Source organism: Equus przewalskii, chromosome 26 (assembly GCF_037783145.1).
Source record: "Equus przewalskii isolate Varuska chromosome 26, EquPr2, whole genome shotgun sequence".
Classification (NCBI taxonomy): Eukaryota; Metazoa; Chordata; class Mammalia; order Perissodactyla; family Equidae; genus Equus; species Equus przewalskii.
Window position 1 is genome coordinate 11,560,768 of NC_091856.1, and position 16,269 is coordinate 11,577,036.

The 16,269-nt window shown below is 39.3% G+C and overlaps 1 protein-coding gene across 13 annotated transcripts in view; it reads left to right on the forward strand.

The window, feature by feature from the left end:
• The first annotated feature begins 1,319 nt into the window (after positions 1 to 1,319).
• Positions 1,320 to 16,269, forward strand: part of FKTN (fukutin) — a 70,303-nt gene continuing 55,353 nt past the window's right edge. For 4 of the 13 annotated variants that reach the window (XM_070596024.1, XM_070596027.1, XM_070596030.1 and 1 more), the window contains exons 1-2: positions 1,320 to 1,451; positions 12,797 to 12,983. In XM_070596024.1, the coding sequence (XP_070452125.1) occupies positions 12,879 to 12,983 (105 nt within the window). In that variant the 5' untranslated portion in view covers positions 1,320 to 1,451; positions 12,797 to 12,878. Of the gene's footprint in view, positions 1,904 to 2,238; positions 2,489 to 12,796; positions 12,984 to 16,269 lie in introns of those variants that run through there. The other 9 variants (XM_070596020.1, XM_070596029.1, XM_070596028.1 and 6 more) reach the window with 7 other exon arrangements.

Sequence of the window (16,269 nt, forward strand, 5' to 3'; positions counted from 1 at the left end):
CTAATAATAAGACTGATCGGTGGGTGCAGGAGGTGCCAGCCTAATCCATCCATTAAAAAGTTCCCTGTCGACATTTCACCTTAATTTTACCATCTAGTCATAAGTGTTGTCTTTTGTATTATTTCATTAAGAGTAGCAAAATGGTGTTTGTTCCATCATTCATTCTTCATTTATGAGCTGGAATTCTCATTAGCATTTTGGTTAGACTGAAATACAGTTCACACAAGAAAGGAAGGATAAATGCTTGATGTTTTTCCCTTTATCAAGTTTCAGGATAGTGATTTGGTGCCCTGGCAACCTTCAATCATGGCTAATGAGTTTCAGTTTTAAAGAGTCATTATGAAGTTAAGAATTTTTATATATTTGATGTGTTTCAATCAATAGCAGTTATTCTTTGATCCTCAAAGTTTCCCATGTTAGGTCCCTTACGTTAGCACCTGTGTCCAATGATCCCATTAATCTTTGATAACTTCCTTCCTCTGGGTGTTACCTACTTTTTCATTAACCTACCAACTTCCACTTATAAGTATACAGAAGAACTAGTTCTAAGTAATAAGAGCACTTCTACAGAATAAGCTTGTACGTACACAGAAAATGTCTGCAAGAAAAACAAAGTGGTAAGAGTCATAGCCGCTAGGAAATGAGAAAGAAAAAGACTTCATTTTACACTTTTCCAAAAACAAAGTTTGGAAAACAACTCATTTATGAGGGGAGTATTTTCAGTTTTTACTATTGGGCTAATAAAACATTTTTGTAGAACAAAATTACAACCATTTGTTTCGTGCGTTATAGTTTTCAAACTTCATGTCAAAACTGATTTAGATCTGATCTCTAACAATAATCCTTTAGATTACACTGTTAAAAGTTAAAGAACCAGGTTCGGAATTGTGTGTGTATATTCCCAGAGTGTAACAGTCCGCTGGAGCCTGGATGTCATGCAGGCGCCTCAACCTCGTGAGCCGTGTTAAACGCTGCTCCAATTTCCCACGCTATCCCCCATCTCGCTTGGTGGTACCCGAACCAGAATTCAGGGAGTTATTCTGAATACCTCTGCATAGCACACGCACTAAAAAATTATTCGTCGTTTATCTGAAATTCACATTTAACTGGCATCCTACAGTTTATCTCGAAAACTCACACGCTTTAGGAAACAGCTTAGCTGGTGCCTCTCCAATTCTTGGTCCACTTCCTACAATCTGGTCGCCTCAGGGCGCTGATGTAGTTATAACCTAGGCAAGGGATGAAACGGCTAAGTGGTTAGATTCCAAAGCCCAGGAAATCTCCAGGACTCAGCCGGGAGTCGGGGACTGGCGGAGGCCCAGGTCAGGACCGTGGGAACGTCTCCGAGACCAATCAGGCAGGCATCCGCGGCTCTGCACTTGACGGCCCTTTTGCAGCGGTTGCTGGGAGTGCCGTAAAGCGGAGCTGCCGCTGCTGTTGTGTGAGAAAAGGTAAGGGAGGCTCAGCTGGGTTGCTGGGGATGGGCAGGCCCTTGGAGACAGGTGCCGCTGGTGGCTCAGGTGCCCTCATGGGCAGCCCCCGGCATTCTGGGCACCTGCCCTCCCCCCGGCGGCCACAGGTGGAGCGCGCTCCGGGCAGGGGGTACTCGGTGAGTCAGGAGCACCTCGTGGTAGAGGTCTTCGGGCAGTCCTTCCCACGCTGCTGGGCGTGTCAGCAAGTTAAATCCGCATCCTGGGACCAGTTCAGTTTTGGAGGGCGATCAGGACCCTTGTAGGACCTGGGCTGTGGTAGTGATGTTTGAGCAGGGTCGTGAGAGCCATATCGAGATTTTCGAGAGGACGAGGCGTGGGTCAGAAGGACATTGCAGGTTGTGGGACCAATGTGTGCGAAGGTGCCGAAGCGCGAAAGGATCTGCCAGGTTTTCACAGCACCGCTTATTAGGGTAATGGCTGGAGGGATGGGGGCGGGGAAGGGAAGGCCAGGAATGTGGCGGGAGCTAACGGGGAGTCTCGGCTGGGAAGGACCTTGATGCCCCATGAAGGAATGTGGAGTTCTTCCGTGGGCAGTGAGAAGCAGCCTTATAGAGAGGGAGCAATTTAATTAACTATCCTTGTCTCTTCTGATGCTTTCCCCCGGGCTTCCACTTTTAGTTCATTTGGAGGAATATTTCCGGAAGCGCTCCCTTTGTGTGCTTAATAATTGGGTGGACACTAAATCTAGCCATACTCAATAAAGTTTCCTATGGCTTTGACGTCTGCCTTTTGTTTGCATTATCAGCTGGAGGATGTCGGGAGAGACAGGGTTTGTGCAGAGGTGACTGTCAGAAGCTTTGAATAGGAGTCCTGAGAACTGAGTTCAGATTTCATCACCATCACCAATTTCTCAAGTTACATGAGGCAAGTCACTTCTGTCTGGGCCTCAGTTTTCTCAGGTGTAAAAAGAGGACCTAGGTGATACCAGGTTCTTTCTACTTTTGAAGATAGCCGGTTTCCAAAGAATTAACATCAGCCTGTGAACAAATATCAAAGTAAGTGATGGAGCGGTGCATTAGGAATTGGGAAAAGAGGGAAGCGCAGTAGAAAATGCTGGGATTGAGCTGTACACTGAGGATGGAAGGCTTGAATCATCAGGAACCATCTCTGTTGACAATCATGGATAAAGAGTAGGCAGGAGTAGGCATTTATATTTTAGAGTATTTGTGGAGGTAGGTTTTGAGAGGATAGAGGATTTGGGAAGGATGGCATTGGATGTTGAAGGAACCCTAAGTGGCAAGAAGTGCAGTATGTTCTGAAAAAGAAGAAAAAAGGAATGAGAGAAATGTCAGCAATATACAGGACTTGATTGGGTTCCTAAAAGGTGAATTTAAGTGCTGTTGACCCAAATGAGTATCCTGTCAGAAGTGCAGCATGCAATAGTGTATTGGGAGGAAGGTGGTTTAGATTGTAACCGGATTCTGGTGTTGCCAATAACTCACCTCTTGGGCTGTCATTTAATTCGTCCAGATCCTATTCTCCTCTGTAAAGTGATGTTGTTGGACTAGGTGGTATCTCTTCTGTAAAAACCTGTAAAACACGAGTCTGTGAGGATGAGAACTACTGTCATGAAGCGGGGAGGGAGAGAGTTGATGGAGAATAAAATTGTTAATTTTGAACATGTTAAGTTTGAGTTGTAGGAATAGAGTTGGAAAATATAGGCAGATGGAGTTAATAGGCTGGAACTTAAATAGTAGCTTTTCTCTCAGAGGTCTTGAAAATGAATTTGCTTTGAGGGAGAGATTATAGAGAGTCACTAACTGTAGGATGTTCCCATAGATAGGAGGCTAGAGAAATGATTGAAGGAGACATGCAGATCCCAGAGCAAGGATTCCTTTAAAAAAAGGATTACACATAGTCATAGTAGATTCTTAGGGCCAACATTGTTATTGAGATAATTTAATAGCATTTACAGCAAATAGTAAGCACTCACTTCTTGGAACTCTGGCAGAAAATAAATAATTGAAATAGATATACTCTCCACTGTCTTTCTAATTGTCTACTCAGAAGTAATATCATTTACATATTTGTTTATTCAACAAATATTTCTATGTTTCAGGCACTGCTGGGTGCTAGGGATACAGTGAATAAGGCAGACGTTGCTCCTATGCTCCCCACATATAAAGGCCTTAGCGTCAAAATCGGTGCTTTTCACATTTCAACGTGAACATGTGAATCACTGAGGATCTTGCTGAATTGTAGCTTCTGAATCAGGAGGTCTGCAGCAGGGCCTGAAAAGTCTGTGTTTTTGACAAGCTCCAAGATGGCGCTGACGTCGCTGATCTGAGGACCATACTTTTAAGTAGCAAAGATCTAGATCCTGTCTAGCAACTGTGGCAGCTATTAAGCCACTACTCCTACCCATCATCTGTTTTTATTAATAATTTTATTGTCTATGAAAATGATATATGCTCATTATCAAAATATTGAGACAATATAGAAAAGCATAAGGACAATGTAAAAATCACCCCGATTCCCCCCACCTAGAGATAACCAAGGTTATTTTGGTGAACCTCCATCCACATTTTATATCTGTACATGTTCATACTTTATATGTTGTTCTAAGTACTTGGGACACTCAGCCCTGTGTTTGATTCTGTTAGCTTTATAGTTTTACTAAGATCAGTACCCAAATGTCCTCAACCAAGTCATTAAGTACTTGCCTTCTTGTGGGGAAGACTTTACTCACTTAAGAATAACTTGATTTAACACCATTCTGTTACTCTAAAAATGGAAGAAAATTAACATGATTAAAGCTTATAACGTGTGGGCTGTGGTAAATTAATATTTGTTAATTGAGCCATAGGATGAGAGAATTAAAAAAATTTTTTTGACACTTATTCTTTTTTTCCTTATTGCCAAATCAGTTGAAGTTCACGTAGGATAAACAGAAAAGAAAAAGAAAAGCACCTACACTCTTCCAACCCAAAGACAACCCCTGTTCTTGCTCTGGTGTATATGCTGAGGTCACTGTTAAATGAACTCACGGAATAACTTATGTAAATAATGTTTGGGTCCAAAAAAATCCTTGGTTCCTCAATTTTCTGCTGCCTTTGAAATAACCATAGTCTGTTGTTTATACTCTGTAGTCTTCGGACAGGGACTAGCTAGCACCTTTGCCAGTGTTTAGGGCTCAGTAATATTTATGAACTTAATGGAAGAATGAATGAGGCAGCGAACCAAACAGACCTGTGTGACATAAACTCTGGTCACTCGTCCCCTGCAGCTGCTTGCCTTCACTGCTCATCTGAAGTGCTTTTGAATGCTCCTGGCCTCATAGAGCTCTTCTGGGGCAAGAGAGGTCCATCATGTATATAACGTTGCCTTTTGAATGTATGTCTGCGCTTGACTTCTGCTGTGGAAGAATACAGAATCCTGGGGAATACAAAAACAGATATGTAACCTCCTGTCTCAAGAAACTGTAATTTAAGGCTGACTGCAAAAATAGTACAAATATACAGTGCTGTGGGAATTTGAGGGAGGGGGACCTTAATTGTCTGAAAGCGGAATTACTAGTAGACCTTTAAATTGACTATTATTAATTATTGCTAGCATTTATTGTATACTTACCATGTTCTGGGTGCTATTCAGTGCTTTACATGTATTAATTTGTTCAATCCTCAGAACAGCCCTGTGGGTCAAGTACAATTCATAGATCCATTTTAAAGATGAGGACATAGAGAGATTAAGTAACCTGCCCAAGGTCATACAGGCTGCAGGTGGTAGGCAGGATTTGAACACAGCAGTCTGTCTTCAGAGCCTATACTCTTAATTACTCAATAGGCAGTGAGGGGGGTGGGGAGTGGGGGAAGAAAGCATTGTTGATAGAAGGAATAGTGTGGCCTAAGGCGCTGAGGTGAGCAGCGCTGCATCAGTGGGTTCATGTAGGGGAATAGTACTAAATAAGCCACTGGGGATCTTAGAGCAGGGGAGGTGACGCAAAGGTACTTAAGAAACCATCAGACTTTGGTCCCTAAGATGGGAATTTATGCAGGAGGCTTTCTATCTAAGTGGAGGTAATAAGGCCTTTAAGTTAGGCTACTGTACTGGAAAAGGAAAAGAAATGACAGCCTTTAGAGGCACTGAGAAGAATATACACAGTTTGTTGACTCATTAGATGTGGAGTTACAACCACAAAAACTATTTTTTTTTTTTTTTTTTAAAGATTTTATTTTTTCCTTTTTCTCCCCAAAGCCCCTCCAGTACATAGTTGTATATTCTTCGTTGTGGGTCCTTCTAGTTGTGGTATGTGGGACGCTGCCTCAGCGTGGTTTGATGAGCAGTGTCATGTCTGCGCCCAGGATTCGAACCAACGAAACACTGGACCGCCTGCAGCAGAGCGCGCGAACTTAACCACTCGGCCACGGGGCCAGCCCCAAAAACTATTTTGTTTTGAACATAAATAATTGGGAAAATAGGGATTTCATTAACAGAATAGATGGGCAAGTCATGAAAGAACTGTGATTTGAAGGTGGATAGTGATTTCTTTTAGCTGCTATTGGAATGTTCAAGAGGACGTATCCAGCAGTTGACTGGAATATTTATAAGTAGTAATTAGCCAGCACGTGTGGGAAGTATACCTAATAAAATGATTAGGAGCAAGAGGATATAAAGAAGGCGTCCATCCAGATTTAACATCAAGTGCAGAATAGTAGGCATGTTAGGCAGTACCACTTCCTTCACCATTTTACTTTGCTCCTATCTTGTCAGTCCCCTCCTGTCTTCACTTCCTGTCTTCTCTAGCCTTTGTTTTTTAGGATCTATCATTTCAGACACTCCAATACCTCATTACTCCATAGTCATTCAGAAAGGAGTCACTGTATATTTGTGATTTTTCTGGAGCATCAAATGGAGAGACTAATTTTTTCTGTGTGTGTGTGAGGAAGATTGGCCCTGACCTAACATCTGTTGCCAATCTTCCTCTTTTTTGCTTGAGGAAGATTGTCACTGAGCTAACATCTGTGCCAATTTTCCTCTATTTTTGTGGGACACCGCTACAGCATGGCATGACGAGCAGTGCTGGGTCCGTGCCTGGGATCTGAACCTGCAAACCCCAGGCTGCCAAAGCGGAGTGCCCAAACCCAACCACTACACTACCAGGTCAGCCCCCGAGAGACTAATTTTTTTTATCTTCAAGTGTGAGTCAGCATGTTGAGGTAGAGGTTATGATGCGAAGCGTTAAGATGTAAGTGAGTGGTTAGCAGATAAAGAGACCTCTTAACTCCTCGCAGTCCAATCTTTACGTCTAGGCTACTGACACTCTTCTGAGACCTTAGCAGTGATAGGAAAGGAAATGAACAGCAAGAAGGACCAGCAGTATTTAGGGAAGATGGATAGCATCTATTGCTGCTAGGCCTTTTTTGGCTTAGAGCAGCTGAAAATGTTGATTTTTTTCGTGTCATAACTCTGAATACATTTTCGGAAACATTTTATCTTTATGTTTGCCAATCTGCTGCCTCATCTCTCTAACCCGGCCTTTGCCTAATTACATTACTCTCTTTCTTCCCGGTAGTTTAGCCTCCTGTTTTATTTTTGCAGTGCAGTGCATATTTGAACCTCATTCTGTCTGATTCATACCACCCATGCCTCCCTCTCACTCCCCAATGTCCCTGGATAAGTTGACTGTAGCAGCATTGAGGGGAGCAGGCTAGCACACGCCATCTTAGGAACATAACTTAGGTGTCAGGCTGTCATTTCTTGCCCATGGTCCTCTGATATCAAGAGAGGTGATCCAGAAGGCAGGAGTGGGAAGAAGTGGAATAAAAAATCTGGCACTTAGACGGTCTTTCAAACAGATCCTAACCCAGATGATTCTCAAAAGAGTGGTGGTGGTGGAGGATGTCAGGATAAGCCAGGTGCCAAAGTCTTTCTGCCGTTACCTTCAAACAACAAATGACACTGAAAAAGCAAGTGGGAAGCCAAAAGAATGTGGAATGCTGCTCTTGGCCGTGGAAAGAGCCTGAGAACTGTCTTAACTTCCTGTCCTGTACGTTTTTCTTTCACGTTTGTGTATGGCTTTCGTATACTACCATTTTTTTTAACCCTTTTCATATCTTGACATGTAGTGAAATTGATAATAAGGGAGGAAAGAAAGGATAAAAGAGTGTGTTTGTTCTTGGGCTGGAGGGACTACTCCTGGGCTGTAGCTACCCCAGGCCCAAAGACTGAGGGGATTGACAGCTCTGACATCCGTCACCGTGGAAGGGTTCAGCTGGGAAGCAGATCCACCCATTCCTTGTTTCTTCATTGACAAATCTCAGTTCACGCACTATTATGACTCACTTCCATGTCATCTAGGACTAATTTCTGTGCTGTAATATACCACACTTAGATTAACCTTCTGATATTTGCATTAAAACTGGAAGACACTTGGGCTACTTAAACCTCATAACTACCCTTAGTGTCCCTATTACATCTTCTTTCCTTCCTGAAAACATTTGTCATCTTTTTTTCTTTACCTCCTCATTTTAAATTACTTTCTCTGCAGCATTCTTCTCTCTCCCGTTAGACATGAGATGCTCTCTCCTTTAGGAAACTTTACGTAAGTATAAGTAAGAAAGTACGTTACCTATCCTCCTGAACGTTTTTATAATGATAGCTAAAATGTCATGTATAAAAAGAAATATATGCATAAATACTATTTTTATTTTGGTTCTATGCCGTATTTCTCCATGTTATTATTTTAAAGATTGGCACCTGAGCTAACATCTGTTGCCAATCTTCTTTTTATTTTTATTTTTTTTTCTTCTTTTCCCCAAAGCCCCCCAGTACATAGTTGTATATTCTAGTTGTAGGTCTTTCAGTTTGTGCTATGTGGGACGCCGCCTCAGCATGGCTTGATGAGCGGTGCCATGTCCTCACCCAGGATCCAAACTGGCGAAAGCCCGGGCCACCAAAGCGGAGCACACGAACTTAACCACTCGGCCCCGTGCCAGCCCTGCTCCATGTTATTTTTAAATGGTTATTGTTCAGGAGTTAGACCAAGTATGGGCTCTAAACTTAAAAAAATCATGTTGTTCTATTTCATACTCTGTTTTATCATAAAAGTTCCTCTAGACAGAGAACTTTCTTAAATAAAGTCTTTAAAAAATAATTTTGTGTGCTCTTGAGCATTGTGCAGTGTTTTGAAGTATACTTAGTTTACTTATTATTGCTTGATACTGATTCAGCCAGTTTTAGGCTGGTAGGGGAGAGGGTTCATGTATACTAATAACTATAATTCAAAATAGAAAGTAGTAAAAGCCTTAGTTGTCTCTCATTGTGCTCCCATGATAACCTGTACTTACTCCTTCACTGCAATTACACTATTGATGTTGCCTCTGTTTTTGTCTCTGATTGAGTCTATTACAAACTAGAACAGTGGTTCTTAATAGATGTGAGGGTAGTAAGGTATGGGGCTTTGCATTTTGAAACAAACTTCCCATGCTATTCCTCAGGTACATCACACCCTCTAGCACCATCACCATCACCATTCTCCTTTTGAAAACTCTAATACTGATCTCTAAACTCTGAGAAGATATGGAACTGTATCATCATTTTCTCTCCAGTGCTTAGTTTTCTTTTGGCTTCTGTGCCTATTAAGGTAGACAGTAAGTATTTATTCCCTGCAAGAAGGTAAACCCAGGAGTTTAATGCTGGGAGAGATCACTTCTGACTTGGAAGGGCATGAAAGACTTATAAAAGAAGGGTCACTTGAGAGGGATTTGAAAAGAGGTATAGAACTGGTTTTATGGAAATGGAGAGTGCATTTCAGACAAGAGGGAATGAGCAAAAGCAGAGGCAGGGCTGTGTGGTATGTATTCCAGGAATATTTGGGCAAAAACCGTAGACTGTGTGAAGTGCGAGAAAGCCTAGAAAATTTGCCTGAATTCAAATTGTGAATGCCCTTGAATGCCATTGTGTGGAATTTGAACTTTATTTGTAGGTGGTAGAGAACCACTGAGAAATTTTGATTGTGGTGTAACTTGATTCCTCTATCAGCAACTTGATATGTCTGTCAATGTATAGGTAAGATGATGGGTAGGTAGAAAGTAGAAACAGACTTCAGTTGAAATGAGGATATTAGGTACAGTTAGAGTCTAAATTGGAATGACAGTGAAGAAAGAAGAGATAGTTGATGCCCGAGATAATTTTAGAGGTAAACTCAACAAGCCTTGGCCTCTCTTATTTTAAGTATCACATTGTTCATTTTAAAGTGGTAACACCATTCCCAGTGAAGAGAGAGTGTTAGCCAAAATGAATGTTTTGACATGCTGATATTCCTCCTTTTGCAGTTGAATGGCCTTGGCGTTTATAGAAAATAAATAATGAGGTAAAGTTAATTGGATATCATCTTGATAATAAAAATGTAGTCAAGTGATTGACTTTGGAGGTTTCTTTCATGTAAACATTAATTGTAAATTAGAGATGTATCCAAAGAGAGAACAAGATATTCATTTGGACTTTGTTTCTGTAATGGTTTATATCGGCCTTTTTGCTTTCTTTCCCATTTATTAATTCAGATGTAGAAGGGGCTGAGCTATGGCACGCTGCAAATGCCACTTTAGATTTCATTAGGAATCAGTGTACAGTATGCTGATGCCCTGTTTGATACGAGTACAAGAAACTTAGCCTCAATATTGAAAATGAAGGGTATTCTCCTTGTTATCTTGTGAGCTGCCCTTAATAGAATATTTGGTTATTTTATTTTATCAAGTTTTAGCTGACAGCAAAAAATATTACCATCATCAATGTTGTTTTATGTTGCTGCTTTTCATGGTTTTAGGAGGTAGAAAATGATCGTGATTTATTTAGTTATCTTTGTTTTATATATTATCTGTAGATCCAGTGGATTATTCGCATCACTGTTGATATCATTTCTCTTAAATAGTTTGTTGATCTTATATAATTTCTTATAGTGTTTGCTTCATATAGGCTTCAGCTCTGGAAGCTCATTTGGATTGTTTCAAAACCCCAAACCAAGATTTCTGATTTAAGATGGCAGAGTAAAGAGATTTGTGCCCGCTTCTATCTGAAATTACCCTGAAACAAAAGGACAGCCAGAGACAGAGATGTAATTACATCTTCAATGAGACTATAAGTCCTGTAACCCCAAATTTAAATATTTGAGAAGTTGTTGTCAAGTGTAAGCAGGAGGAGATTCAAAGAGGATGCTGGTAGAAGGAGATCTCAGACAGAGCTGGCAGAGCCGTGAGAGAGAGATCTATTTACAGTGGGATCGGGATGCTTAGGAAGGCAGTGGGAGCTTCCTTGGGTTGTTGGGCAACATGAACTATCAGGAAAAGAAGACCGAATGAGAAAGCACACAGGTACACCGTCTTTGCAGGAAGCACTCTCTGGGTGAGGCAAGAAGTAATGGCTGAACAACTTTCGCTTGTTCCGACACAGTTTCCCTCTCTCTTTCTCTCTCTCTCTCTCTCTCACACACACACACACACACACAAATCTGTCGTAAACAGCTTCCTTGTATTCCAGAGGAACTACCTTCTAGTCGAGAACGCAGTCTTGTTTCTTCCTTCCACAAATAGCTGATCAGAGTGGAGTTCACATCATTCAAAGATAAATAATAATAAAAAGGAAATGAGCACAGTATCTGTGCAAAAATTCTATAAGAAGAAAGGAGAAAAGAAACGGAGAAACAAATGGCGAAGAACCCATGAGGAGACTGTATTGGCCTAACAAGTTTGATGAAATAATCACTTCTTTAAAATCATAGACAAAGGTAATTGATCCAAGAACCAGGAAGAAATAGTAAGAGAACAGTATCTGGTGAACCATAATCTGACAGAGCTCCAGAAAGAAAAATAAAATCAGAGAAATAAAAATTGCCACATTGGAAGCAAAAAGGAGAATTAAGATTATTGAAAACTCAGTAAAGGACATGACGACAGGCTTTTGAAAGTTGAACAAAGTGAAATGGGAATGAAAGGACATGAAACAAATGCTTAATTGTAGTTCTGGAAATAAGAGAATTCAACATTAGAACAGAAAAATATTCAAACATATAACTTAAGAAAACAGTCCACAAAGAAAAGAAATCTTGATTCTGCAGATTGAAAGGGCACATAATGAGAAAAAACTAATACACAGTCCTCCACATCATAACATGACCTAGTTTTTAAAAAAAATGGATTTCAAGGGTAAGGAATGTATTCTTTGCTCATCTCGTTAAAAAGATCAGCTTACGTATAGAGGAGTGCAGAGGAGGGATCAGATATTGTCAAGGGAATATTTAGCATTATAGGACAATGGTACAAAGCCTCTAAATCATCAGGGGAAAGAAATCGTGACCTCACAGCCAAACTGTCAGTTGACAACCATTTTTGAAGAGTGCAAGAGCTCAAGGTAAATGGTACTCAAAGTTCTCTTTGGTAAACTATGAGAAGATGAATATCAGCTATCCAGGAGATAAGCAGAGTTGATACAGCAAGAGGATTGGCAGGGAACATCATAAGAATAAGTCAAAAACAACTAAGATTTGTAGTTACAGAATATAATAGAACTATAACATGGTAGAAATAATTAATAAAGGCGGGATTGAAAGGAGAGAAGGCAGGAGGTAGTATAAATTTGCTAATTTCTTATTTTATAGCTGGAGAACAAAAGACAGAAAGCTTAGACATCAAGTAATAGAAGTGTTAGTATATTTAAAGGAATAAGGATAAACACTTGAAGAACAAAATACAGTATGTTTAACCCAAATCAAACAGTGGAGAGGAGGTAAGAACTAGAATTATATTGACTTTCTTGTCCCTAGAAGTAGAGATGGGACCAAAGATGACAGAACAAAAATTTTTATCATGGCGTTCTTTATTTACACTTGCCAGAAACTGAAAGCATACATGGGATATCTATAAAAACTGATCACATCAAAAACGATAAAGAGCTCTCAGACGGATGATGTTCCTTGACCACAAGCTTTCTGCATTTCTTCCATGGAATTGTTCTCTGTAGGGTCAGCGGCAGCAGCATCGCCTGGGAACTCAGCAGAAATGCCAGTTCAGAGGCCCCACACCAGATCCACTGAAGCAGAAACTGGGGAAAAGCCCCCCAGTCTCTGTTGGTCAGTTTTTATTCATATCCCATTTATGTTTCAGTTTTTTGCAAGTGTGAAGAATGCCGTGATAAGTTTTTGTTCTTCCGTCTTTGGTCTCATACCTGATCATCTCTTTACAAAGGAAGATGGCCAGATCAAAGAATGCTCTCTAGAGCTTTCGATAACTTTTTCTTTGCTCTGTTGTTGGTTATTAGAGGTGAAAAATTAAAAATAAGTTTTGTCTCTAGAAATACCTTTTTGTTCACAGCAAACAAGATTATCTGCGCATCCAAAAAGATGAAACCAACTGGGGTACTTTCACAAGGCAACCACGTGAGCACCGCAGACTAATGAGTAGAATCAATAAGAACGTGATTTTGGCGCTTTTAACTTTGACAAGTTCTGCGTTTTTGCTGTTTCAGTTGTACTACTACAAGCACTATTTATCAGCAAAGGTAATTCTTTTTCTCCTTTCTTACCATTGGGCTTCATTTTAACTGTATATTTTCCTAGCATACTTCCCTTTTGCAGTATGTAAAATTAATCACAGTTTTTCAGATCCTTCCAGAAATATTTCTTACTGAGATTCTATTTTTATGGGGTGTGGCAAACAATTCAAAATTGCAGTTAAATGTTATTATAATACACTACATGTCAAAGTTGCTAAGTTTCAGTGATGTTTCATCTATTGAAATTTTCTCATATAGTTATGTAAAAATTATTTTTCAAAACAATCAATGATAAATCATTTTGATAAAATGTCAAAATTAGTTTAGTATGATCTTTTACATTTTAATTTACTATCTATCAGGAAAACGTAATGGTATAACTTACCTTTATTACGAATCTATAGGCATAAAGATGCAGAGACAGTGGTTTGGAAACTAATAGCTCCTGAAGATCAACACAGAATATACTTCTGTGGTCCAGATAAATTCTGAATTTGAGGAAGCATTGCTGAGTTGTGAAAAGTTGCCAAACACTCCCACTGGGGTTTATTGTAATAATAACTGCCATTATTGAGAACTGTACTAGATGCTTTCCATGCTTGATTTAACCCTAAAAACAACCCTGGGAAAAAAATAGATGTTTTTTGTTTTTATTTTTAATCTCCACTTGATGGTTGAAAGTAATCTTCAGAAATAGTTACTTCCTTCTCCCTCCGACTAAAGGGGATGATGCTTCCTTGCCCTAGTTGGGCTTGACCACAAACAAGACTTATTTTGGCTGGTGGAATGTTATAGATGTATGCAGAGACTTCAAATGGGCTCTTATAATTTGACTGCCGTTTTGTGCTCCCCTCACTTGCTAGGAGAAGAATGTGCCCTGGCTTCTTCTGGGTTCTGGCTGCCCTGAGTGAGATATATGGAGCACACCACAGCAGAGCTGCCCAGCTGACTCACAGATCTGTGAGGGAGAAAATAAATGCTTAAAGCCTGTAGGATTAGCAGAGGCTTATTATGCACCATTGTTACATGAGGTTTCTAGACCTCATTTTACAGACAAGAAAACCAGAACTGTCACAGAGATGTTAGATAACTTACCCACATCAGCCACTTTGTAACACGCAGAGCTGACCGTTGTACCTAGCTCCATTCCTTCCAGACTATATTATTTTTAAAATAATTGACAAGTACCGAGGCTACCAGATATCTTGGCTGTTTATCCAGTGTAGGTCTTTGTATGGCCTCTTCAATCCTTTTCTGATTATTTTCTTGGGATTAAGTCCTCGAGTGGAATTTCTGGGTCTAATATGCACACTTTAGATTTTGTTACATATTGCAGAGTTACCTTTCATAGGTATAAGTAGTGTGCCTGATTTCCTATACCCTTTCCAAGGATGGGAATAAGCGTAACAGTAGTAGCCATAGTAATGGCATCTGTATCAGTTAGAGCTGCTTTTGACTGACTGACAGTAGCTCAAACAGAGGGTTATTTGTCTCTTACACCTTTAAGTCCAGAGCTTCTAAAATTTCCTTGACATTTTCCCTGTGTTACAATCAAGGCTGGGAGAAGAAATAGTGCATTCTAGCAGGCTTCTACTTCTGTGACATTAGCCAGCAGATTCCCATCTGTAAGCGAGTCTGGGAAGGCAAAGTTTTACTGTTAGTGTTGTTGTTATTTAGCTTTTCCAGCCTCTATAATAGAGACTGCAAAGGAGAAGGGGTTTGGGAGTGGGTGTTGGGTCAACTTACCTAGTGTCTGCCAGAGCTAACATTTTTTCATGTGCTTGTAGACTAAGCATTTTATGTACGTTTAATTCTAATAACAATAAATTGAGTCGATCCTGTTGTCCCCATTTTTCTAGAGAAAAAAACTGAGGTTTGGAGAGATTTATTAATTTGTCCAATGTCACACAATTATTAAGAGGGGAGGTAGAATTTAAGCCTGGGGAGTCTGTCCCAAAAACTGTTCTTTATATGTTTAGTTTTTTGATGTTCAAATGCTGAAAGATTAAAAAACTCCATTAGAGGTCATTTCTTTGATTGCTGGTGGGGTTAAACATCTTGCTATATGGTTATTGGTTCTTTTTATTTCTTTTTTATTCTTACTTCTTTTTGTTCCTATCCACATATTTTTTCTGGTGGTGTTGTCTTTTTCTGTAGCTGCTCTTCATAGTTTTAAGGATCTTTGTCTTTATCATGTATATTTCAAATAATTTTCCTAGTTTGTTAATTTTCTTTTAACTTTATATTCGTGATGTACCCACTTCATATGTTAGTATTTGATGTCCAGGTAGATAGATGTCAAGATCTTTCTTCCTTCGGGCATCTGGTTTTTATGTCATAAGTAACCCAAGATTGTGGAAGTATTCACCCATATTTTCATCAAATATTATTTTATGTTTAGATTTTTTAACTAAATAGAAATTATTTTAGTATGACGTATGAGTAAGGTATCTAACTTGCAGTTTTCCCCAAATGGTTAACCAGTTGTTCCAATATCACTTACTGAATTCCCCCATTAATTTAAAAATCCTTTCTTAATTATATGTATTCCTATAAATAACTGCTATCTTGATCCTTTTCCCAGGATGCAATGTAGCTTAGTTGTTAAGAGCACAAACCCCATCCTCGGATTAAACCTCTTCTGTACTGTTTATTAGCTGTGGGGTCTCGGGTAAATTACTTAACTTCTAAATGCCTCTGTTCCCCCATCTACAAAATGCAGACATAACAGTACTGTCTTCTAGACTTGTGAAGCTTAAATGAATTAATATACATAAAGCATTGGGAATAATGCACATCCCACAGAAAGAGATCAGTAAATATGAGCTATGATTTTTATTATTCAATTTTATAATCAAAAGTAGTATCTCTTATATTGAGTCCATAGCATACAAACTTCCTTAGTAATAAGTGCCATATTCATTAAACAAAAAAGAATATTTTGAACAGAATAAAGCATAAAATAAAGTTCAGTTAACCTTATGTACTACTAAATTTGTGAAGTTTGCAGTATCTGTGATAGAGTTCTTGTTTTCTGTTTACTATTAATGAATAATGGGTAGAAATTATGACATCTCAGTTCTAAAATACCAAAGGTTATTTTTATTTTATTGAAATATATGGAAATTATGTTAAACTACTCCTAGCCAAGTAATTTTACGTTCTAAAAAATGGAATTTATAAATTTATGTATTAATTCAAAAACTTTTATTTAAAAGTCACTATTTGTTGGACCTTTTGCCAAGGTCATAGAAACAGTGAGAAACGGTTTCTTCTCCTCATATATTTATAG